At 46.9% G+C, this 25,705-nt stretch overlaps 1 protein-coding gene across 1 annotated transcript in view; it reads left to right on the plus strand.

The window, feature by feature from the left end:
- Positions 1–2,055: 2,055 nt before the first annotated feature.
- Positions 2,056–25,705, plus strand: part of LOC135524735 (zinc finger protein GLIS1-like) — a 113,779-nt gene continuing 90,129 nt past the window's right edge. The window contains 3 exon segments of the mRNA XM_064952519.1: positions 2,056–2,296; positions 4,416–5,274; positions 5,277–5,825. Coding sequence (XP_064808591.1) covers positions 2,145–2,296; positions 4,416–5,274; positions 5,277–5,825 — 1,560 coding nt within the window. The 5' untranslated portion in view covers positions 2,056–2,144.

Consider the following 25,705-nt stretch of genomic DNA (forward strand, 5'->3'; position numbering starts at 1 on the left):
CCAACGCCATCATCAAGTTCGCTGACAACACGACAGTAGTAGACCTGATCACCAACAACAACGAGACGGCCTACAGGGAAAATGTAGACACTCTGACGGTGTGGTGCCAGGTAAACAACCTCTCCCTTAATGTCAGCAAAACAAAGGAGCTGATTGTGGACTTCAGGATGAACCAGGCTGGACACGCCCCATCCTCATCAATGGGGCCACCGTGGAGATGGTCAATAACTTCAAATTCCTTGGCATATACACCTCAGGGAATTTGAAATGGTCCAACCACACGGAAACCATGGTGAAGAAGGCACGGGCTTTCCCCGAGGGCCCGCACAGTGGTTTACAGGAGCACCATTGAGAGCATACTGTTGGGACGCATCACAGCCTGGTATGCAATGCCCCTGCCGTGGACCGCAAGGCTCTTCAGAGGGTGATAAGTGCAGCCGAATGGACCATTGGGAGCTCACTTCTTTTTTATATTTCATGCTTTTCCTCCCTCCCTCCCTTCCTCCCTCCCTCGCTCCCTTTCTCTCTCTCTCTCTCTCTCTCTCCCCCTCTCTCCCTCCCTCCCCCCCTCTCTCTCTCTCTCTCTCTCTCCCTCTCTCTCCCTCCCTCTCCCCTTCCCTCCCTCTCTCTCTCTCCCTCTCTCTCTCCCTCTCTCTCTCTCTCTCTCTCTCTCTCTCTCTCTCTCTCTCTCTCTCTCTCTCTCTCTCTCTCTCTCTCTCTCTCTCTCATAAACACATCTTGTTTTTATCTCTCTCCTTGCTCATTGCTTTACTGCTGTCTTAATTCTTATGTCTTTCTGTCTTCTCTTCCTCTGTCTCTATCCCCCTCCTCCCCCTTGCCCTTCTTCTCCATCCCTTCTTCCTTTTATTCTCTTATATCAGGAAGTGTTTGGCTGCCTTTATCAATAATATGTCATGGGGATAACATTGTCAATAACATCATTATGAGCAAATTGAATTTGAGAAATTGAGTTAGGGAGGTTGGAGCAAGGACATGTGGCCGCCTACACACGAATAAGTATCGGTGGTATCGTCTTTCCTTCTGCAAATATTTCCCCATACACAACCCCCCTTCGCTCACTTTCATGTGGCACATTTCAGATTTCTATTCATATTTTTTATGGAATCACTTTGTTAGACCAACTAAAAGCCAAAAAAAAATATTCCTGTTAAATATAGCTTGTTTATGCAGCAAAACATCTCTCAGAATATGAATACAAAATCCTTCTGTAGTCTGTGTAAATCAAACGTACCCCCCCCCCCCATCAAATAATAATGATGTAAATGCACGAGCATTTGGAACAATCGTCAATGCAAATCATTTGCTAATTGTTAGCTTGTGTTTAGCTTTCCCATACGGTACTAACACATTCCATTACCATAGTCTTTTATCCAAAGCGACTTTGTCATGTGTGCCATACATTTTACATATGGGTGGAATTGAACCCAAAATCCCAAACCGAGCCATTCAGGATGTATGACATCCACACTATGAAGTGTTATTGTGGATTTACACAAGTCAACGTTTTGGCATCGGCTGTCATCATCTTTGAAAGTTCACCAAAGAGCACACAATCACTACACATATCAACGGAGCCACAAACTCACAGCCAGCCATTTTACCTCCAGAGATTCATTGTAATCTAATGCAATTTCAACATGTCACTGATGGAAGCGTCTCAGAGGAAATGTGTTGCACTTTATGGCAGTTATTAATCTGTCTGCGCTGTCGTTAGATTAGCGAAACAGGCTAACTGAGCCAACTTCCAGAAATGCTCCCTTTGGAGATGAAGAAATACTGGTTTATTTTAGTGACTCTGAGGATTACAGTGTTGCGATTGTCATCATAATTGTGTATTTATTGGTGTATGTATCTTCTTGTGCAAACACGTTTCTCCTCTTGGGATTAACAGTCAGGATCGTGGGTTTGATTCCCGCTGGGGCCACCCATAAGAAAATGTATGCATGCATGACTCTTAGTCGCTTTGGATAAAAGCTTTGGCTAAATGGCATATATTATTAGTATGATATGAATACATAGTTATCTTATCTCGGTTGTGTTTTCCAGTCAACGGTGGTTGCAGTGGTGCCTACTGCCCAGAGAAGGAGAGTGGGTCAGATCTGCGGGGCAGTGAGGGCACACTGATGCGCCGTGGACAGAGTGGGAAGAGTGTGGCCGTGCCACCGGGGTGCCAGCCAGGTCCAGGGGGTCACTACGACAGTGTCCACTGTGACCGGCCCACACCCACACACACCCTCCATCTGCAGGACCGCCAGCAGCAGCATGCCGACGCCAGGTGAGAACAACACTGAACCTCAGGTTCTGACACTCTAGTAGACTAGAACAGAGTCAGAGAACGGGGGGACTGAAACAGATTAAGCACATCTGTAGATCAGATTATTTATTTGACATGACATCTGAAATATTACCACTAATCCTATGAAAACACCTGCACTGCTACGTTTATTCCTACTCCTGCTAGAGGATATTATCATTCTGAATGATGAAGTTGATGATGATAGTCCTACACGGGTGATGACTACAATAATCGGCATCATTTATCCGTCAAATGAAATGATTGTGTTATTGTATCCACTATGTGACATTCTGCCATAGAGGAGCGACGGGGATTGCCTCTTGACTCTACCGGACATTCTCAGCTCAAAGACAGATTGCTATCACTCTCTCTGACCTCTGTGTAGTCTCATTGCAGTTATGGGCTCATCCCCTTCAACTCTCTTTCCTCTATGTCACATACACCGATTGTGTCACAAATGGCATCCTATTGCCTATGTAATGCACTACTTTTGACCAGGGCCCATTGGGATCTTCTGGACAGACATTCAATTCTCCCACATTGTCACGGAATGCCATCAGTACAGCCAAACAGGAAATAGCACTCATGAAAGAAAAGGGGGGGGGGGGCCTCTCTCTCTCACTCTTTATTGACTACGGCAAAATCAGACTCTATCCATCCAGGCAGTGTGCGTCGAGAGAGAGAGAGAGAGAGAGAGAGAGAGAGAGAGACAGAGAGAGACAGAGAGAGAGAGAGACAGAGAGAGACAGAGAGAGACAGACAGAGAGAGAAACAGAGAGAGACAGGGAGACAGAGAGAAAGAGAGAGAGAGAAAGAAAGAAGAAGAAGAGAGAGAGAGAGAGAAGAGATATAGATAGATAAAGAAGAGATATATAGAGAGAAATAAGAATATATATAGTGAGAAAAAGAAGAATAGATATATATATATAGAGAGAGAGAGAGAGAGAGAGAGAGAGAGAGAGAGAGTAAGAGAGAGAGAGAGACGGAGGACAAAGACGATTCCTTCATGGAGACAGGAGAGAGAAAGAGGGGCCTTCTCACATCACTCAAGAGCTTTGCACAAAATCCATAATGAATGAACTGACAGGAATGATTATGTAGGAGATCACAGCAACACATGGAGAAATACGACCTGGCTCACCATTCACCTGGGGCAAGATTCTCACCATCATACACAGTATTGTCAACGCTGACCCTTCACAGGCCGCCATTATGCCAACTAACCAGGTGACTCGTATTTATCCCAACATGTAGGGTTAGGTTTAACCCCTTTGTGTCATCAAAGCCTGTCAGACACAGAAGCCCCATCCACGGCCTCTCCCTCTGTCCTCTCTATCTGCCGCTCTCCTATTCTTAGCTATAAATGCCCATTCATAACTGCTCACAGGGCTCAAGGTCCCCTTTCATTTATTCATTAAATCACTCCCAGATCATCTGTTTCTGGTGGATGCTGCCCTGTTTTGAAAAGGACACCAAAATTCACGAACTAATGTTTGTGTAGCATCGATCCACTGATTCCTATTTCTCTGTGAAAGTTCACTGTCTGTGAGATGTGGTTGTTAGGTTGCTAGTCTGAAAGGTTCACTGTCTGTGAGATGTGGTTGTTAGGTTGCTAGTCTGAAAAGTTTACTGTCTGTGAAATGTGGTTGTTAGATTGCTAGTCTGAAAAGTTCACTGTCTGGCTCTGTGACTGAGACTTTCAGTTCTATCTGGGGGAGATGATCTTTTTGAGAGAGAGAGAGAGAGAGAGAGAGAGAGAGAGAGAGAGAGAGAGAGAGAGAGAGAGAGAGAGAGAGAGAGAGAGAGAGATCTCCCATGCCAATAAAGCCAATAAGCCCTTGAATTGAATTGAATTGAGAGAGAGAGGTAGCAGAAAGAGAGGTAGCGATCCCTCTAGGCCAGGTCTAAATCTCACAGCCCTGTTGTTGTACAGGGTCTGAAAGCTGCAGCCTGTGGGAAGGATGACTTGGCAGGACCTAGACAGCCATGGCCTTTATCTATCAACAGCGGGTGGCTAATAGTGCTCACATAGTCTCCTGTGTTGTCCTAATAGCCTCGCTCTGCTCAGATTCCCTGCCTTGTGTTTTCCCCTCTACAGGTCCTCTGCCTTCCAGAGATCCCTGGCCTCGCCCGGCCCAGGCTGCGGCACCTCCAACGCAACCAGAGCATTTCCTCTACCATACCCCATCAAACAGGAGGCTTCCATGGGCTACACGATTTCCCTGGGACTGGGGGTCCCCACCCCCACCCAGGGTGGCTTCCAGAGTGGCACGGGAGGCATTGGGGTCCGGCGGGAGGAGATGGAGGGTCCTCTCAGTGGTGGAAGCTGCGGCGCTAACTTAGGCAGTGCTCTGTCGGTGGATGCGGTGTACCCTTTTAATAATGAAGATGACTCCTCCCCGCTGTCTTTGTCCCAGGGTGGCTCTCGTCATTCAGCGCGGCTGCTCACCAATAGCAGCGTGAAGAGACGCTGCCTGTCGCTGGCCTCCCAGTCCGCCGCTGCCAGCAGCAACGCTAATGCCTTGGCAAACGCCGTCGTCACTGCCACTGACGGAATCGATATCACCACCATCATCTGCTCCTCCCAGATGTCCGTGGTGGCCTGCGTCAACGGGCTCCGGACGAACTCCTCACCCCAGCCCAGTGGCGGCTTCTCCTTCCGGGCTGCCCCCCGCAAGCCCCTGCCCCCGCAGCAGTGCAGCAGCCCCCAGGAAACCCCCTTGCGAGAGATCTGTCAACTGCCATCACCTGCCGCCTGCCTGCTGTCCCTCTCCTCGTCGTCCTCCTCCTCCTCTGTGTCATCTCTGGAGCCGGAGCAGCAGACCCAGGGCCTGTGTGAGGAGCCTGGCTCCATGCAGCCGGGACCTGGGGGTGGAGGTGGAGCAGGCTCTGAGGGGCTGGGGCTGCTGATGAGTGGGACCCTGATGACAGGAGGGCTGCTTGGGGACGTGTCTCTGCTGGAGGGGGCTGTCAGAGGGCCGGCTGTGGAGCTCTGAAACAGGAGCCTCTGGACGACTTCTCCCCCAGTGAGGAGGAGCTCTTTCAGCACCACTACCACCATCACCACCACCGCTCTGCGGCCAGCCACCTCCACCCTCACCCCCACCACCCAGCCCCACCACTGCCCTCCATGCCCCCGCCCTACCACCTGCACCAGTACGGGGGCCCCAGCCCGGGGGGCCTGCTGCACCTCCAGAACCAGAACCAGACTGTATCAGCATCTTCCTGCATCCTTCCAGGACCCAAGACCTCGGGCTCTGCTGAGGGTGAGGACGGTGGGCCGCTCAGCGACAAGCAGGTGTGCCGCTGGATTGACTGCAGCGCGACGTACGAGCAGCAGGAGGAGCTGGTGAGGCACATCGAGAAGGTGCACATTGACCAGCGCAAAGGGGAGGACTTCACCTGCTTCTGGGCCAGCTGCATTCGCCGCTACAAGCCCTTCAACGCCCGCTACAAACTCCTCATCCACATGAGAGTCCACTCGGGAGAGAAGCCTAACAAGTGTATGGTGAGTCCCTCTCCCCACCATAGATATATAATCACTAAAATCACCATTCAAGTCAAAGTTGTATGATGTCTGGGCCGGCGGCCATATTGAGTGTACCCATTCCATTCTAGTAATTCCCCACCAGCTGAGCCCAGAACCAAGCCGGTGTTAGTGGTGAATGTTGTTCACAGCCCACTCTTCTGAATAGAGCCAATCAAAGCCATTTTTATGGTCCATTATAGGTTCCATTTCAGTGACCACAGTATATTTACTCTATGAAATGGAACCCAGCTGGTGCAACCAGGACCCAGTTTAACAGTATCCATCCATAGGCCATTTCTAGTTTCCACAGAGCAGGCCAAGAGAGATGTGATTTAAACATACATTTAAGAGCTGCTGTGTACATGTGTAAAACATGAAGGTGGAGTATTTTGTGGATGGCATTGATATCACAGTAGTCCCTAACTTACATCTTATTTGGTACTCCGTAGAAATTGGTTTGTGGCCAACCTAAAATGTCACATTTGTTTGTTTAGAACACAGTTGCTGGGCCAGTACAGTTAGGGTTAGTGATAGATGTTAGATAGGTTGCTGTAAAGCCATTTTAATACTTTTAGAGACTGTTGTTTGTACATGCGGGGTGCGCTGTTTCCAAGAGCAAGACCGATTCTTTTTCATTCCAGATTATTTTTTCATTATAAATTAAGAATTTTTTTTTTATTGAAAATGGATACATTTTAGCAGAATGTTTAAAATACACATTTTACATTGAAGATAATTTGATTTGATTTGGAAAATTTTTGATTTGATTTAGAGAAGCGTTGTTATAATGGGAGCCGTATAGCTGGTCACTGTATAAATAGCTGTGTGGTTGTATTCTTTACAGGTAAAACTCTCCATCTCCACAAGTCAACACACTAATCAATGTCAAACTGTCACTCCCTGGCATCTCTTAGCAAATGGAAAAGCCCTCCAACCTTAAGAACATTTTAGTCCAAATACACAATTAGTCCACAATCTGTGTAGGGGGCGAAGTCATGTTTATTTTCACGAGCTCAATGTTTTTTAAGAAGGTATTCAGATGAGGAAAAACCAACACATCTGGTTAACATAACCAAACAATGCATACACTTAATCCCTTTAAATGGGAGGTTGGTATTTTTAGATGTCCCGAAAGTATTAAGTGAATGGATGTTTTACCCAGACCAAACACAGGGAAATATGTAGTAGTCTAGTGGAAGAAAAGGCTGAGGGATGTCTGCTAAAATCTCTCATCTTGCTCAATTCAGAGTTTCACAACCCTTGTCAGAAATGTTCATCCTCATTTTAAGAAAATTGTCCAAAACATAATTATTATTGTGCAATATGCTCATAGCCTAATACCACAAAAATACCTGTTGTATCTTTATTTTTATGAAATTCAGGCAATATTTGTTTTTAAATTATTTGGTTTAATTTACTGGCTGTGAAAGTGTGAAAAAGTGTTAAATTAAATTCAGTTCAGTGTAAATCAGTTATTCAATTAACACTTACCACTGCAATACATTGTTAGCTACATTTAATGGGAATGTTTATATTCATTCATAGAGTAGTGAATTTATAGTGAGCCTTGTAAGTTCCTCAGAGACATCATGCATTAGTGTGTGTGTGTACGTGTTGTAGCTGAAAATGTGCTCCGGTTGTGAATCTTCTCTCAGCTCTGTACTGTAATATAGCATGACAGTGATTTTTCAAGTGCATTCTGGGAATTCTAGGAAGTTCTGGGAATAATTCACTGTGTTTTAGTCCTGCACTCTTTTTTTTTGTTTTTTTTTGGTGTGACATTTTATTTGGACTGCTCTTGCTGCTGTACACTGGGTGTGTCTCCAACTCTGTCACTGTTGTCAGTTTGGTGACACATAGAACAGGAAGGGAAACAGGCGGACTGTATGTTTATGTGTGTCTGTATGTTTGTGTGTTTGTACTGTACACATGTGTACAGGGCCTTCAGAAAGTATTCACAGCCCTTGACCTTTCCCACATGTTGTTGTGTTACAGCCTGAATTTAAAATGGATTTAATTGAGATTTTGTGTCACTGGCCTACACACAATACCCCATAATGTCAAAGTGGAATTATGTTTTTAGAATTTTATACAAATGAATAAAACCTGAAAAGCCCTTTGTTATGGCAAGCCTACAATAATAATTCAGGTATGCTAAGATCTTAGAGACTTACCCAGGAAGACTCACAGCTGTAATCGCTGCCAAACGTGATTCTAACATGCATTGACTCATGGGTGTGAATACTTATGTAAATTAGGTCTTTCTGTGTTTCATTTTCAATAAATTTGCAAACATTTCTTCAAATATGTTTTCACTTTGTTTATTATGGAGTATTATGTGTAGATGGTTGAGAAAATAAATAAATTTGATCCATTTTGTATTCAGGCTGTCATACAACAACATGTGGAATAAGTCAAGGGGTAAGAATACTTTCTGAAGGGACTGTATTAATGTATGTGTGTGTGTGTGTGTGTGTGTGTGTGTGTGTGTGTGTGTGTGTGTGTGTGTGTGTGTGTGTGTGTGTGTGTGTGTGTGTGTGTGTGTGTGTGTGTGTGTGTAGGTGTGTGTGTGTGTAGGTGTGTGTGTCTAGGGAGATGCTTACCAGATGCTAACAATTCGGCTCAGTGTAGTGGAGCCGCTGGACTGTCGGGATGGGAGGCTGTGTATGTATGTGTGTGTGTGTGTGTGTGAGCCCACGCTACACAACCCAGCCTCCCAATCACTCAGACCTCAGAAAGGCCTCAAACAAACACACAGCCTTGTCATACGTACGTGATTTCCTGTTAAACCCAACAATAGGCAGTATTGATTCCATCCATGTTGGATTGTAACACTCAGTTCTCAAACTAAACATAAACAGAAATGTGAAATGTATTCAGGTTTGCATAAACACTTCTAATGAGCAATGTATTTAGATGTAGAGGTCTACAGAAAGTCTTAGAGAAAGTGTGCACGTGTTTTGCATGTCTCTGAGGTGATGAGTTTGTGTTTGCAAATGGGTGTGTGGTTATACATGTGCAATACTATGGAAATAGTTTGCTGCCATAATTTGTCACAAATGTGGGCTATACATATGTAGTGTGTGTGCTTTTACGCGTACAATATGTGTGCGTGTATATGCCGTAGTGTCTCAAACCAATCCCTCTAAAGTCCTTATTTAGTTCTTATGCGTCTGTGCCCACTGTAGTCAGGAACGTTTGAATGATGCCTGTTGTGTTAGATACCATCAGGCAATAGACAAAGGCATTTAGGAATTCCAACTATTCACACAGAGGAAACAGATGAGACGTTCCATTTAGGACCAAACTCTCAAGAAAACCCAGCTAATCCCCTTATTGTTTTTCCAGCGGCAGATTCCAGTGGGTGCTCACAACTTGGAGCTGTGCTCAAATCCAAGCATAACTCTCCCCTCTGCCTCCAGCGTCCTCCAGCCTCTTCCATCAACTCCACCGCCTCCAGCTTCCTCCAGCCTCTTCCAGGTCCTCCAGCCTCCTCCAGCCTCTTCCAGGCCCACCAGCCTCCTCCAGACTCATCCAGCTTCCTCCAGCGCCTCCAGCTTCCTCCACCTCCTCCAGCCTCCTCCTGTACCTCTAGCTGTACAGCGTTTGTTTCATGTGGTGTCTTGGCTGGAAAAAGTCATTATCACAACACAAAGTTGTACTCCGACCTCTCGCTTGTCACTGTCCGTAACTGGCTATGTTTAACGCTGGCCCACATAAAATTGCAGCTCCATCTGTAACCATCGAGTTCAGAGCACTTGTAAAGCTCTCTAAACTTTTAGAGGTACTTTTTAAGTACCCCCCCTCCAATTACTGCAGGCCCCAGGGCTGTGGTACGGTCGGCGGGCAGGGTGAAAAAGAAACTGCATAATCTCTCTGCAATATCCTGTTGTGTTTCATGCCTAATTCAGAGTGTTGTTTTAGTTTATGACATTTTTTCACGTCTGCATAAATATTAAAAATATATCCAGTGACCGGGAGCCCTGACATAGTCACAGGCTTTGATAATTTAGTGGGTTATATCGAGATTGTCCCGCGGATTTGATGTCTCATGGACAGATCGCTCCACTCCGTACCCTGAAGTTCAGATAAATATTAATCTAAACTGTGGAATCCCTATATAATATAGAAATTGAGAGACACTCTCCAAGTCTCTTCAGATTACCTGAATGGATACATTGTATGAAATTGTTTTGAAATCCTGTCCATTGTAGGTATTGCCCAATAATGTACCAAGGGAATGTTGAGATGACCTGTTAAAGGATTTGCATGTGCGCCCTCACGTTGTTCAGTGACGTGAGAAGTTGAGTCATGTTAGCTTTAGATAGTAGAATTCATTGGGGTGGTATACTCTTTAATCTTAAACCCTGTGTGTTTCTTTCATTATTGGTTTTCAGTCATGTGGAGGCTTTTGAGTGCCTGTTAAGACCATAAAACATCATAAGTGTTTCCATTAAGGGTTTACCTTAAGGAATCATTTTCCCTTACTTAAGGGAATTGTTTAACGGTGTTGCATAGAGCCCTTCAAACATTTCCTTAGGTAAGGGCATAATTTGAGGATTTTTTTTACAGTAGTTCATAGGAATGTATGGCAGAAAAAGTCTCTGGTTACTATGGAGGTGACCTGTGTCACTGACTGATCATCTCATCAAAGAGATCGCATTTATTTTGGGAGATTGCAAAATAGAACTTGTACATTGAAGAGGAGAAACAAATTGATTCATAAGATAATAAAACACGTTTCTTTTAGTTAATTTTTTCTCAACTTGTTTTATATAACTTTCTATTCGGTCAAGCTAACTTACAGAGTTAGTAACTAGCTAGCCAGCAGCTTTGTAGCCATGGATTATGCACTTTACATTGTTTAGCTAAGTAGCTAGCTAGCTGCTGGATGTTTTCCAGGGCAGAGGACAGCAACATTCACCTCCACAAATGCTGTTTACATTGATATCCATACTGAGTGATACTGAGTGATACTCAGTGATACTCAGTGATACTGAGTGATACTCAGTGATACTCAGTGATACTCAGTGATACTCAGTGATACTCAGTGATACTCATACTCATCGGCACCCTTAACTTTCCCCACTTAATTTAAGGAGGAAATTTACCTTAAAAGGTTTTGTGCAACTGACTTAAAGTTAAGGAAACTTTAAGGTTAAAGATAAGGGGTAAATTAACTTGATGTTTTATACAACCGGGCCAAGAGCCATAATGCCAGCTGAACCTGAGGGGACATGTGCCCCTTAATTTGATACATTTCCAGGATAAAATAGAAGATATGGTTAATTTTACTCACAATATATTGAAAGATATTGGATACGGCCATCAGTTCCGCCTGAAAAGAAATGTGTGCAAATGTAATGACCATTTTACCACGTGCTTTCAAGTAAATACCTGGTCATTTCTTTAAACCATAAAATACTGTTACCCCATTTTACTTTAAGAACACATTTGGTATTCTACCCTCTCTCCACAATGGAATAAAGTTTTGGTTTCCTTCTTGAGAATGATTGAGAAGTCTGAGCTGCACTGAGCCACCCACGGCATAATGATAAAACACACTTCACCTGCGAATGAAGCCACTCTCTAAACACACACCACTACAGGCTGAAGGAAAATTGACTGCAGCCAGCCAGCATCCTGCTGGGAAAAAAATCATAGATCATGGAATTTATATTTTTTTTCATGGGTGTGAAACCGGCAAACATATATATATATATATATATTTAGATTTATTTGACAGATTTTTGGAAGAGAGGCCAAATCCCCCAGAAGCAGACGGTGAGACATACAGCGGCGTCCGTTGCCAAGATGGCGTTGTGTTTTCTCCGGGTAAATGGATCAGCTCCGACGCAGGAGATGAAACGACCAGTGCCATTAGCTAATTAAAACTGAGGTTCTGCACATGACCCGACTTTTCCCCTGAACGCTGTACTGAAACCGGAGCTGTCTGGACGCAGGGCGTGGGTGGCGACTGACGTTGATATTAATGTGTTTGTACCAGTGCGAGCCTCTGACACTATTGCCTGTCTGGACTGCTCAGCCGGCACAATCTTTCAGAGGTCTGGACTCTGGCCCGGTAGCAGCTACCTGCAATGAAGACGTATGATTCAGTCCTTTAACCCAGGCAGCCAGGTCTGTAGGTCTGAGACCAACACGCTACACTAGAGGAGAAGGTGAGGGAAAGCTCTGTACAGTTCAACTTGTACACTCAAGAGGCAATAGGGGAGAGAGAGAGATGAGGCTGATGATGCGATGCATATATGATGATGCTGCTGGCAGAAATGGTCTGAGAGTGATGTTTTGGCATTGACATAGATAGATCTTGCTTGTTTTCCTTGTCAACTAGGCCAGGCCAAGTTCTTTTCAGGCCATAATAGTTTTCCAGTCAATCTCTTAACAATAATGCAATCCAGTAATCTCTCTCTCTCTCTCTCTTTTTCTTTCTCTCTCTCCCCCCCCCCCCCCCGCCTACTTTATCAGCAGACTGTTACCTAGAGCGCATGCGACAAAACCAGATTGGGCAAGTTTGTTATTTATCGCAACAGCTTTTGTAACAAAACCATCAGTAGAGTTGAAAATGCGATGGAAACGCATTTACCTTTTTATTTGGTACAAGGGAAAGCAAAAGTGCTTTTTATGTGCACTATGTCAACACGCACAGTCTTTAATCTGTAGCAAGTCAGTTTGATGGAAACACACCTCTAATGATAATCTGTCACCAATTGGATGTAAACCTACAGTGCCTTGCGAAAGTATTCGCCCCCCTTGAACTTTGCGACCTTTTGCCACATTTCAGGCTTCAAACATAAAGATATAAAACTGTATTTTCTTGTGAAGAATCAACAACAAGTGGGACACAATCATGAAGTGGAACGACATTTATTGGATATTTCAAACTTTTTTAACAAATCAAAAACTGAAAAATTGGGCGTGCAAAATTATTCAGCCCCTTTTACTTTCAGTGCAGCAAACTCTCTCTAGAAGTTCAGTGAGGATCTCTGAATGATCCAATGTTGACCTAAATGACTAATGATGATAAATACAATCCACCTGTGTGTAATCAAGTCTCCGTATAAATGCACCTGCACTGTGATAGTCTCAGAGGTCCGTTAAAAGCGCAGAGAGAATCATGAAGAACAAGGAACACACCAGGCAGGTCCGAGATACTGTTGTGAAGAAGTTTAAAGCCGGATTTGGATACAAAAAGATTTCCCAAGCTTTAAACATCCCAAGGAGCACTGTGCAAGTGATAATATTGAAATGGATGGAGTATCAGACCACTGCAAATCTACCAAGACCTGGCCATCCCTCTAAACTTTCAGCTCATACAAGGAGAAGACTGATCAGAGATGCAGCCAAGAGGCCCATGATCACTCTGGATGAACTGAAGAGATCTACAGCTGAGGTGGGAGACTCTGTCCATAGGACAACAATCAGTCGTGTATTGCACAAATCTGGCCTTTATGGAAGAGTGGCAAGAAGAAAGCCATTTCTTAAAGATATCCATAAAAAGTGTTGTTTAAAGTTTGCCACAAGCCACCTGGGAGACACACCAAACATGTGGAAGAAGGTGCTCTGGTCAGATGAAACCAAAATTGAAGTTTTTGGCAACAATGCAAAATGTTATGTTTGGCGTAAAAGCAACACAGCACATCACCTTGAACACACCATCCCCACTGTCAAACATGGTGGTGGCAACATCATGGTTTGGGCCTGCTTTTCTTCAGCAGGGACAGGGAAGATGGTTAAAATTGATGGGAAGATGGATGGAGCCAAATACAGGACCATTCTGGAAGAAAACCTGATGGAGTCTGCAAAAGACCTGAGACTGGGACGGAGATTCGTCTTCCAACAAGACAATGATCCAAAACATAAAGCAAAATCTACAATGGAATGGTTCAAAAATAAACATATCCAGGTGTTAGAATGGCCAAGTCAAAGTCCATACCTGAATCCAATCGAGAATCTGTGGAAAGAACTGAAAACTGCTGTTCACAAATGCTCTCCATCCAACCTCACTGAGCTCGAGCTGTTTTGCAAGGAGGAATGGGAAAAAAATTCAGTCTCTCGATGTGCAAAACTGATAGAGACATACCCCAAGCGACTTACAGCTGTAATCGCAGCAAAAGGTGGCACTACAAAGTATTAACTTAAGGGGGCTGAATAATTTTGCACGCCCAATTTTTCAGTTTTTGATTTGTTAAAAAAGTTTGAAATATCCAATAAATGTCATTCCACTTCATGATTGTGTCCCATTTGTTGTTGATTCTTCACAAAAAAATACAGTTTTATATCTTTATGTTTGAAGCCTGAAATGTGGCAAAAGGTCACAAAGTTCAAGGGGGCCGAATACTTTCGCAAGGCACTGTAGCTACTGACTCCTCTCTCTCTCTCTCTCTCTCTCTCTCTCTCTCTCTCTCTCTCTCTCTCTCTCTCTCTCTCTCTCTCTCTCTCTCTCTCTCTCTCTCTCTCTATATATATACTGTATTTATTTCCCTTGGTATATATTTTTTTCTCTCTCTCTATATATATATATACAAGTGGGGCAAAAAAGTATTTAGTTAGCCACCAATTGTGCAAATTCTCCCACTTAAAAAGATGAGAGAGGCCTGTGACGTATTTGTGACATATTGTGGCAGAGAACTATCTCCATAGTATTGCACATGTTTAACCACACACCCATTTGCAAACACAAACTCATCACCTCAGAGACATGCAAAACACGTGCACACTTTCTCTAAGATTTTCTGTAGACCTCTACATCTACAGTGGGGCAAAAAAGTATTTAGTCAGCCACCAATTGTGCAAGTTCTCCCACTTAAAAAGATGAGAGAGGCCTGTAATTTTCATCATAGGTACACTTCAACTATGACAGACAAAATTAGACAAAAAAAATCCAGTAAATCACATTGTAGGATTGTTAATGATTTTATTTGCAAATTATGGTGGAAAATAAGTATTTGGTCACCTACAAACAAGCTACCCGGTCTCAGACTGGAACAGCTACCCTGTCTCACACTGGAACAGTTACCCTGTCTCACACTGGAACAGTTACCCTGTCTCAGACTGGAACAGCTACCCTGTCTCAGACTGGAACAGCTACCCTGTCTCACACTGGAACAGCTACCCTGTCTTAAACTGGAACAGCTACTGTACCCTTTCTCAGACTGTGTAACCAGGTATCAAAGTACGGACAATCCACTACATGCAATACACTCTAATTACATTTGTCTGGAATGCAATATTATGTGGTAGTAATATCCTTAACATTTAATCCCGGTTCTGTCTTGGAAACCTGGTCGACCGGGGAGGAAGTTGACAGGCTCTAACCCAAACATAATGCAACAGCTGTGTCATAATTGTGTCCCATCCAAATGCTTAATCAGTTTTACCTCGCCAGTGGGCCAGATCAGTTTACTAAGTCATGGATGGAGCCGGTTCCGTGTTCAGGGTGTATCGTCCTGGCACGTTCCCCAGCTCTCTGATAGATGGGGGGCCTGACCAGGCCTATTGTAGAACACTGGTCGAGCATGTGTTCTAGGATCTCCCTCTGAGGTAATGGGCCTCATTGGACCAAATCCACTCAGATATGGGTCCTGTCCCAAATGGCACCCTAGTGCCTTTATAGTACACTACTTTGTGCACTACCCATAGGGCCCTGGTCAAAAGTAGTGCACTATATCTGAAAATAGAGTGCCATGTTGGATGGAGCCATGGTCTCTAATGCTTCCAAACACTGCACTTTGGGCTGTCTAATGCTGCAGTGTCAAAGGCTGTATGAAACATGGTGCCTTGCTTCTGAACCATTTAAATCATATAGACAGACAAGCTAATTATGGAAAAATTTCGAGGCAGCTCACCAAGAAAATAAAAATATACCTCTGCTTTCTCAAGTGTAGTAGCACCCACGCAACACTAGCGTTGTTGAGTAGCGACTACCAAGCTGCCATTGAGCAAACATTCCCTGGAAACCACAGTGTGTAAATGGGCCTGTAGGATGTGTATGGGACAGTGTGTAAACGGGCCTGTTGGGAGTGTATGGGACAGTGTGTTAACTGGGCCTGTTGGGAGTGTATGGGACAGTCTGTAAACGGGCCTGTTGGGAGTGTATGGGACAGCGTGACAACTGGGCCTGTTGGGAGTGTATGGGACAGTCTGTAAACGGGCCTGTTAGGAGTGTATGGGACAGTGTGTTAACTGGGCCTGTTGTGAGTGTATGGGACAGTATGTTAACTGGGCCTGTTGGGAGTGTATGGGACAGTGTGTTAACTGGGCCTGTTGGGAGTGTATGGGACAATGTGTTAACTGGGCCTGTTGTGAGTGTATGGGACAGTGTGTTAACTGGGCCTGTTGGGAGTGTATGGGACAGTGTGTTAACTGGGCCTGTTGGGAGTGTATGGGACAGTGTGTTAACTGGGCCTGTTGGGAGTGTATGGGACAGTGTGTTAACTGGGCCTGTTGGGAGTGTATGGGACAGTGTGTTAACTGGGCCTGTTGGGAGTGTATGGGACAGTGTGTTAACTGGGCCTGTTGGGAGTGTATGGGACAGTGTGTTAACAGGCTTGTAGGAAGTGTATGGGACAGTATGTAAACGGGCTTGTTGGGAGTGTATGGGACAGTCTGTAGGGAGTGTATGGGACAGTGTGTTAACTGGGCCTGTTGGGAGTGTATGGGACAGTGTGTTAACTGGGCCTGTTGGGAGTGTATGGGACAGTGTGTTAACTGGGCCTGTTGGGAGTGTATGGGACAGTGTGTTAACTGGGCCTGTTGGGAGTGTATGGGACAATGTGTTAACTGGGCCTGTTGTGAGTGTATGGGACAGTGTGTTAACTGGGCCTGTTGGGAGTGTATGGGACAGTGTGTTAACTGGGCCTGTTGGGAGTGTATGGGACAGTGTGTTAACTGGGCCTGTTGGGAGTGTATGGGACAGTGTGTTAACTGGGCCTGTTGGGAGTGTATGGGACAGTGTGTTAACTGGGCCTGTTGGGAGTGTATGGGACAGTGTGTTAACTGGGCCTGTTGGGAGTGTATGGGACAGTGTGTTAACTGGGCCTGTTGGGAGTGTATGGGACAGTGTGTTAACTGGGCCTGTTGGGAGTGTATGGGACAGTGTGTTAACTGGGCCTGTTGGGAGTGTATGGGACAGTGTGTTAACTGGGCCTGTTGGGAGTGTATGGGACAGTGTGTTAACTGGGCCTGTTGGGAGTGTATGGGACAGTGTGTTAACAGGCTTGTAGGAAGTGTATGGGACAGTATGTAAACGGGCTCGTTGGGAGTTTATGGGACAGTCTGTAGGGAGTGTATGGGACAGTGTGTTAACTGGGCCTGTTGGGAGTGTATGGGACAGTGTGTTAACTGGGCCTGTTGGGAGTGTATGGGACAGTGTGTTAACTGGGCCTGTTGTGAGTGTATGGGACAGTGTGTTAACTGGGCCTGTTGTGAGTGTATGGGACAGTGTGTTAACTGGGCCTGTTGGGAGTGTATGGGACAGTGTGTTAACTGGGCCTGTTGGGAGTGTATGGGACAGTGTGTAAACGGGCCTGTAGGATGTGTATGGGACAGTGTGTAAACGGGCCTGTTGGGAGTGTATGGGACAGTGTGTTAACTGGGCCTGTTGGGAGTGTATGGGACAGTCTATAAACGGGCCTGTTGGGAGTGTATGGGACAGCGTGACAACTGGGCCTGTTGGGAGTGTATGGGACAGTCTGTAAACGGGCCTGTTAGGAGTGTATGTGACAGTGTGTTAACTTGGCCTGTTGTGATTGTATGGGACAGTGTGTTAACTGGGCCTGTTGTGAGTGTATGGGACAGTGTGTTAACTGGGCCTGTTGGGAGTGTATGGAACAGTGTGTTAACTGGGCCTGTTGGGAGTGTATGGGACAGTGTGTTAACTGGGCCTGTTGGGAGTGTATGGGACAATGTGTTAACTGGGCCTGTTGTGAGTGTATGGGACAGTGTGTTAACTGGGCCTGTTGGGAGTGTATGGGACAGTGTGTTAACTGGGCCTGTTGGGAGTGTATGGGACAGTGTGTTAACTGGGCCTGTTGGGAGTGTATGGGACAGTGTGTTAACTGTGCCTGTTGGGAGTGTATGGGACAGTGTGTTAACTGGGCCTGTTGGGAGTGTAAAGGACAGTGTGTTAACTGGGCCTGTTGGGAGTGTATGGGACAGTCTGTAGGGAGTGTATGGGACAGTCTGTAGGGAGTGTATGGGACAATGTGTTAACTGGGCCTGTTGTGAGTGTATGGGACAGTGTGTTAACTGGGCCTGTTGGGAGTGTATGGGACAGTGTGTTAACTGGGCCTGTTGGGAGTGTATGGGACAGTGTGTTAACTGGGCCTGTTGGGAGTGTATGGGACAGTGTGTTAACTGGGCCTGTTGGGAGTGTATGGGACAGTGTGTTAACTGGGCCTGTTGGGAGTGTATGGGACAGTGTGTTAACTGGGCCTGTTGGGAGTGTATGGGACAGTGTGTTAACTGGGCCTGTTGGGAGTGTATGGGACAGTGTGTTAACTGGGCCTGTTGGGAGTGTATGGGACAGTGTGTTAACTGGGCCTGTTGGGAGTGTATGGGACAGTGTGTTAACTGGGCCTGTTGGGAGTGTATGGGACAGTGTGTTAACTGGGCCTGTTGGGAGTGTATGGGACAGTGTGTTAACAGGCTTGTAGGAAGTGTATGGGACAGTATGTAAACGGGCTCGTTGGGAGTTTATGGGACAGTCTGTAGGGAGTGTATGGGACAGTGTGTTAACTGGGCCTGTTGGGAGTGTATGGGACAGTGTGTTAACTGGGCCTGTTGGGAGTGTATGGGACAGTGTGTTAACTGGGCCTGTTGTGAGTGTATGGGACAGTGTGTTAACTGGGCCTGTTGTGAGTGTATGGGACAGTGTGTTAACTGGGCCTGTTGGGAGTGTATGGGACAGTGTGTTAACTGGGCCTGTTGGGAGTGTATGGGACAGTGTGTAAACGGGCCTGTAGGATGTGTATGGGACAGTGTGTAAACGGGCCTGTTGGGAGTGTATGGGACAGTGTGTTAACTGGGCCTGTTGGGAGTGTATGGGACAGTCTATAAACGGGCCTGTTGGGAGTGTATGGGACAGCGTGACAACTGGGCCTGTTGGGAGTGTATGGGACAGTCTGTAAACGGGCCTGTTAGGAGTGTATGTGACAGTGTGTTAACTTGGCCTGTTGTGATTGTATGGGACAGTGTGTTAACTGGGCCTGTTGTGAGTGTATGGGACAGTGTGTTAACTGGGCCTGTTGGGAGTGTATGGGACAGTGTGTTAACTGGGCCTGTTGTGAGTGTATGGAACAGTGTGTTAACTGGGCCTGTTGGGAGTGTATGGGACAGTGTGTTAACTGGGCCTGTTGGGAGTGTATGGGACAATGTGTTAACTGGGCCTGTTGTGAGTGTATGGGACAGTGTGTTAACTGGGCCTGTTGGGAGTGTATGGGACAGTGTGTTAACTGGGCCTGTTGGGAGTGTATGGGACAGTGTGTTAACTGGGCCTGTTGGGAGTGTATGGGACAGTGTGTTAACTGTGCCTGTTGGGAGTGTATGGGACAGTGTGTTAACTGGGCCTGTTGGGAGTGTAAAGGACAGTGTGTTAACTGGGCCTGTTGGGAGTGTATGGGACAGTCTGTAGGGAGTGTATGGGACAGTCTGTAGGGAGTGTATGGGACAGTGTGTTAACTGGGCCTGTTGGGAGTCTATGGGACAGTGTGTTAACTGGGCCTGTTGGGAGTGTATTGGACAGTGTGTTAACTGGGCCTGTTGTGAGTGTATGGGACAGTGTGTTAACTGGGCCTGTTGGGAGTGTATGGGACAGTGTGTTAACTGAGCCTGTTGGGAGTGTATGGCACAGTGTGTTAACAGGCTTGTAGGAAGTGTATGGGACAGTATGTAAACGGGCTTGTTGGGAGTGTATGGGACAGTCTGTAGGGAGTGTATGGGACAGTGTGTTAACTGGGCCAGTTGGGAGTGTATGGGACAGTGTGTTAACTGGGCCTGTTGGGAGTGTATGGGACAGTGTGTTAACTGGGCCTGTTGTGAGTGTGTTAACTGGGCCTGTTGGGAGTGTATGGGACAGTGTGTTAACTGTGCCTGTTGGGAGTCTATGGGACAGTGTGTTAACTAGGCCTGTTGGGAGTGTATGGGACAGTGGGTTAACTGGGCCTGTTGGAAGTGTATGGGACAGTGTGTTAACTGGGCCTGTTGGGAGTGTATGGGACAGTGTGTTAACAGGCCTGTAGGGAGTGTATGGGACAGTGTGTTAACTGGGCCTGCTGTGAGTGTATGGGACAGTGTGTTAACTGGGCCTGTTGGGAGTGTATGGGACAGTGTGTTAACTGGGCCTGTTGGGAGTGTATGGGACAGTGTGTTAACAGGCCTGTAGGGAGTGTATGGGACAGTGTGTTAAATGGGCCTGTTGGGAGTGTATGGGACAGTGTGTTAACTGGGCCTGTTGGGAGTGTATGGGACAGTGTGTTAACTGGGCCTGTTGGGAGTGTATGGGACAGTGTGTTAACAGGCTTGTAGGAAGTGTATGGGACAGTATGTAAACGGGCTTGTTGGGAGTGTATGGGACAGTCTGTAGGGAGTGTATGGGACAGTGTGTTAACTGGGCCTGTTGGGAGTGTATGGGACAGTGTGTTAACTGGGCCTGTTGTGAGTGTATAGGACAGTGTGTTAACTGGGCCTGTTGGGAGTGTGTTAACTGGGCCTGTTGGGAGTGTATGGGACAATGTGTTAACAGGCTTGTAGGAAGTGTATGGGACAGTATGTAAACAGGCTTGTTGGGAGTGTATGGGACAGTCTGTAGGGAGTGTATGGGACAGTGTGTTAACTGGGCCTGTTGGGAGTGTATGGGACAGTCTGTAAACGGGCCTGTTGGGAGTGTATGGGACAGCGTGACAACTGGGCCTGTTGGGAGTGTATGGGACTGTCTGTAAACGGGCCTGTTAGGAGTGTATGTGACAGTGTGTTAATTGGGCCTGTTGTGAGTGTATGGGACAGTGTGTTAACTGGGCCTGTTGTGAGTCTATGGGACAGTGTGTTAACTGGGCCTGTTGGGAGTCTATGGGACAGTGTGTTAACTGAGCCTACTGGGAGTGTATGGGACAGTGTGTTAACTGGGCCTGTTGGGAGTCTATGGGACAGTGTGTTAACTGGGCCTGTCGGGAATGTATGGCACAATGTGTTAACTGGGCCTGTTTGGAGTATATGGGACAGTGTGTTAACTGGGCCTGTTGGGAGTGTATGGGACAGTGTGTTAATAGGCCTGTAGGAAGTGTATGGGACAGTGTGTTAACTGGGCCTGTTGGGAGTGTATGGGACAGTGTGTTAACTGGGCCTGTTGGGAGTATATGGGACAGTGTGTTAACTGGGCCTGTTGGGAGTGTATGGGACAGTGTGTTAACTGGGCCTGTTGGAAGTGTATGGGAGAGTGTGTTAACTGGGCCTGTTGGGAGTTTATTGGACAGCGTGTTAACTGAGCCTGTTGGGAGTGTATAGGACAGCGTGTTAACTAGGCCTGTTGGGAGTGTATGGGACAGTGTGTACCTGGGCCTGTTGAGAGTGTATGGGACAGCGTGTACCTGGGCCTGTTGAGAGTGTATGGGACAGCGTGTAACTGGGACTGTTTGGAGTGTATGGGACAGTGTGTTAACAGGCTTGTAGGAAGTGTATCGGACAGTGTGTTAACTGGGCTTGTTGAGAGTGTATGAGACAGTGTGTACCTGGGCCTGTTGAGAGTGTATGGGACAGCGTGTACCTGGGCCTGTTGAGAGTGTATGGGACAGCGTGTAACTGGGACTGTTTGGAGTGTATGGGACAGTGTGTTAACTGGGCCTGTTGTGAGTGTATGGGACAGTGTGTTAACTGGGCCTGTTGTGAGTGTGTTAACTGGGCCTGTTGGGAGTGTATGGGACAGTGTGTTAACAGGCTTGTAGGAAGTGTATGGGACAGTATGTAAACAGGCTTGTTGGGAGTGTATGGGACAGTCTGTAGGGAGTGTATGGGACAGTGTGTTAACTGTGCCTGTTGGGAGTCTATGGGACAGTGTGTTAACTAGGCCTGTTGGGAGTGTATGGGACAGTGCGTTAACTGGGCCTGTTGGGAGTGTATGGGACAGTGAGTTAACTGGGTCTGTTGGGAGTGTATGGGACAGTGGGTTAACTGGGCCTGTTGGAAGTGTATGGGACAGTGTGTTAACTGGGCCTGTTGGGGGTGTATGGGACAGTGAGTTAAATGGGTCTGTTGGGAGTGTATGGGACAGTGGGTTAACTGGGCCTGTTGGAAGTGTATGGGACAGTGTGTTAACTGGGCCTGTTGGGAGTGTATGGGACAGTGTGTTAACTGGGCCTGCTGTGAGTGTATGGGACAGTGTGTTAATAGGCCTGTAGGAAGTGTATGGGACAGTGTGTTAACTGGGCCTGTTGGGAGTGTTTGGGACAGTGTGTTAACAGGCCTGTAGGGAGTGTATGGGACAGTATGTAAACAGGCTTGTTGGGAGTGTATGGGACAGTCTGTAAGGAGTGTATGGGACAGTGTGTTAACTGGGCCTGTTGGAAGTCTATGGGACAGTGTGTTAACTGGGCCTGTTGGGAGTGTATGGGACAGTGTGTTAACTTGGCCTGTTGGGAGTCTATGGGACAGTGTGTTAACTGGGCCTGTTGGGAGTCTATGGGACAGTGTGTTAACTGAGCCTATTGGGAGTGTATGGGACAGTGTGTTAACTGGGCCTGTTGGGAGTGTATGGGACAGTGTGTTAATAGGCCTGTAGGAAGTGTATGGGACAGTGTGTTAACTGGGCCTGTTGGGAGTGTATGGGACAGTGTGTTAACTGGGCCTGTTGGGAGTGTATGGGACAGTGTGTTAACTGGGCCTGTTGGAAGTGTATGGGACAGTGTGTTAACTGGGCCTGTTGGGAGTGTATGGGACAGTGTGTTAACTGGGCCTGTTGGGAATGTATGGGAGAGTGTGTTAACTGGGCCTGTTGGGAGTTTATGGGACACCGTGTTAACTGAGCCTGTTGGGAGTGTACAGGACAGCGTGTTAACTAGGCCTGTTGGGAGTGTATGGGACAGTGTGTAAACGGGCCTGTTGGGAGTGTATGGGACAGCGTGATAACTGGGTCTGTTGGGAGTGTTTGGGACAGTGTGTTAACAGGCTTGTAGGAAGTGTATGGGACAGTATGTAAACGGGCTCGTTGGGAGTTTATGGGACAGTCTGTAGGGAGTGTATGGGACAGTGTGTTAACTGGGCCTGTTGGGAGTGTATGGGACAGTGTGTTAACTGGGCCTGTTGGGAGTGTATGGGACAGTGTGTTAACTGGGCCTGTTGTGAGTGTATGGGACAGTGTGTTAACTGGGCCTGTTGTGAGTGTATGGGACAGTGTGTTAACTGGGCCTGTTGGGAGTGTATGGGACAGTGTGTTAACTGGGCCTGTTGGGAGTGTATGGGACAGTGTGTAAACGGGCCTGTAGGATGTGTATGGGACAGTGTGTAAACGGGCCTGTTGGGAGTGTATGGGACAGTGTGTTAACTGGGCCTGTTGGGAGTGTATGGGACAGTCTATAAACGGGCCTGTTGGGAGTGTATGGGACAGCGTGACAACTGGGCCTGTTGGGAGTGTATGGGACAGTCTGTAAACGGGCCTGTTAGGAGTGTATGTGACAGTGTGTTAACTTGGCCTGTTGTGATTGTATGGGACAGTGTGTTAACTGGGCCTGTTGTGAGTGTATGGGACAGTGTGTTAACTGGGCCTGTTGGGAGTGTATGGGACAGTGTGTTAACTGGGCCTGTTGTGAGTGTATGGAACAGTGTGTTAACTGGGCCTGTTGGGAGTGTATGGGACAGTGTGTTAACTGGGCCTGTTGGGAGTGTATGGGACAATGTGTTAACTGGGCCTGTTGTGAGTGTATGGGACAGTGTGTTAACTGGGCCTGTTGGGAGTGTATGGGACAGTGTGTTAACTGGGCCTGTTGGGAGTGTATGGGACAGTGTGTTAACTGGGCCTGTTGGGAGTGTATGGGACAGTGTGTTAACTGTGCCTGTTGGGAGTGTATGGGACAGTGTGTTAACTGGGCCTGTTGGGAGTGTAAAGGACAGTGTGTTAACTGGGCCTGTTGGGAGTGTATGGGACAGTCTGTAGGGAGTGTATGGGACAGTCTGTAGGGAGTGTATGGGACAGTGTGTTAACTGGGCCTGTTGGGAGTCTATGGGACAGTGTGTTAACTGGGCCTGTTGGGAGTGTATTGGACAGTGTGTTAACTGGGCCTGTTGTGAGTGTATGGGACAGTGTGTTAACTGGGCCTGTTGGGAGTGTATGGGACAGTGTGTTAACTGGGCCTGTTGGGAGTGTATGGCACAGTGTGTTAACAGGCTTGTAGGAAGTGTATGGGACAGTATGTAAACGGGCTTGTTGGGAGTGTATGGGACAGTCTGTAGGGAGTGTATGGGACAGTGTGTTAACTGGGCCAGTTGGGAGTGTATGGGACAGTGTGTTAACTGGGCCTGTTGGGAGTGTATGGGACAGTGTGTTAACTGGGCCTGTTGTGAGTGTGTTAACTGGGCCTGTTGGGAGTGTATGGGACAGTGTGTTAACTGTGCCTGTTGGGAGTCTATGGGACAGTGTGTTAACTAGGCCTGTTGGGAGTGTATGGGACAGTGGGTTAACTGGGCCTGTTGGAAGTGTATGGGACAGTGTGTTAACTGGGCCTGTTGGGAGTGTATGGGACAGTGTGTTAACAGGCCTGTAGGGAGTGTATGGGACAGTGTGTTAACTGGGCCTGCTGTGAGTGTATGGGACAGTGTGTTAACTGGGCCTGTTGGGAGTGTATGGGACAGTGTGTTAACTGGGCCTGTTGGGAGTGTATGGGACAGTGTGTTAACAGGCCTGTAGGGAGTGTATGGGACAGTGTGTTAAATGGGCCTGTTGGGAGTGTATGGGACAGTGTGTTAACTGGGCCTGTTGGGAGTGTATGGGACAGTGTGTTAACTGGGCCTGTTGGGAGTGTATGGGACAGTGTGTTAACAGGCTTGTAGGAAGTGTATGGGACAGTATGTAAACGGGCTTGTTGGGAGTGTATGGGACAGTCTGTAGGGAGTGTATGGGACAGTGTGTTAACTGGGCCTGTTGGGAGTGTATGGGACAGTGTGTTAACTGGGCCTGTTGTGAGTGTATAGGACAGTGTGTTAACTGGGCCTGTTGGGAGTGTGTTAACTGGGCCTGTTGGGAGTGTATGGGACAATGTGTTAACAGGCTTGTAGGAAGTGTATGGGACAGTATGTAAACAGGCTTGTTGGGAGTGTATGGGACAGTCTGTAGGGAGTGTATGGGACAGTGTGTTAACTGGGCCTGTTGGGAGTGTATGGGACAGTCTGTAAACGGGCCTGTTGGGAGTGTATGGGACAGCGTGACAACTGGGCCTGTTGGGAGTGTATGGGACTGTCTGTAAACGGGCCTGTTAGGAGTGTATGTGACAGTGTGTTAATTGGGCCTGTTGTGAGTGTATGGGACAGTGTGTTAACTGGGCCTGTTGTGAGTCTATGGGACAGTGTGTTAACTGGGCCTGTTGGGAGTCTATGGGACAGTGTGTTAACTGAGCCTACTGGGAGTGTATGGGACAGTGTGTTAACTGGGCCTGTTGGGAGTGTATGGGACAGTGTGTTAACTGGGCCTGTCGGGAATGTATGGCACAATGTGTTAACTGGGCCTGTTTGGAGTATATGGGACAGTGTGTTAACTGGGCCTGTTGGGAGTGTATGGGACAGTGTGTTAATAGGCCTGTAGGAAGTGTATGGGACAGTGTGTTAACTGGGCCTGTTGGGAGTGTATGGGACAGTGTGTT

The sequence above is a fragment of the Oncorhynchus masou genome, chromosome 31, assembly GCF_036934945.1.
Source record: "Oncorhynchus masou masou isolate Uvic2021 chromosome 31, UVic_Omas_1.1, whole genome shotgun sequence".
Classification (NCBI taxonomy): Eukaryota; Metazoa; Chordata; class Actinopteri; order Salmoniformes; family Salmonidae; genus Oncorhynchus; species Oncorhynchus masou.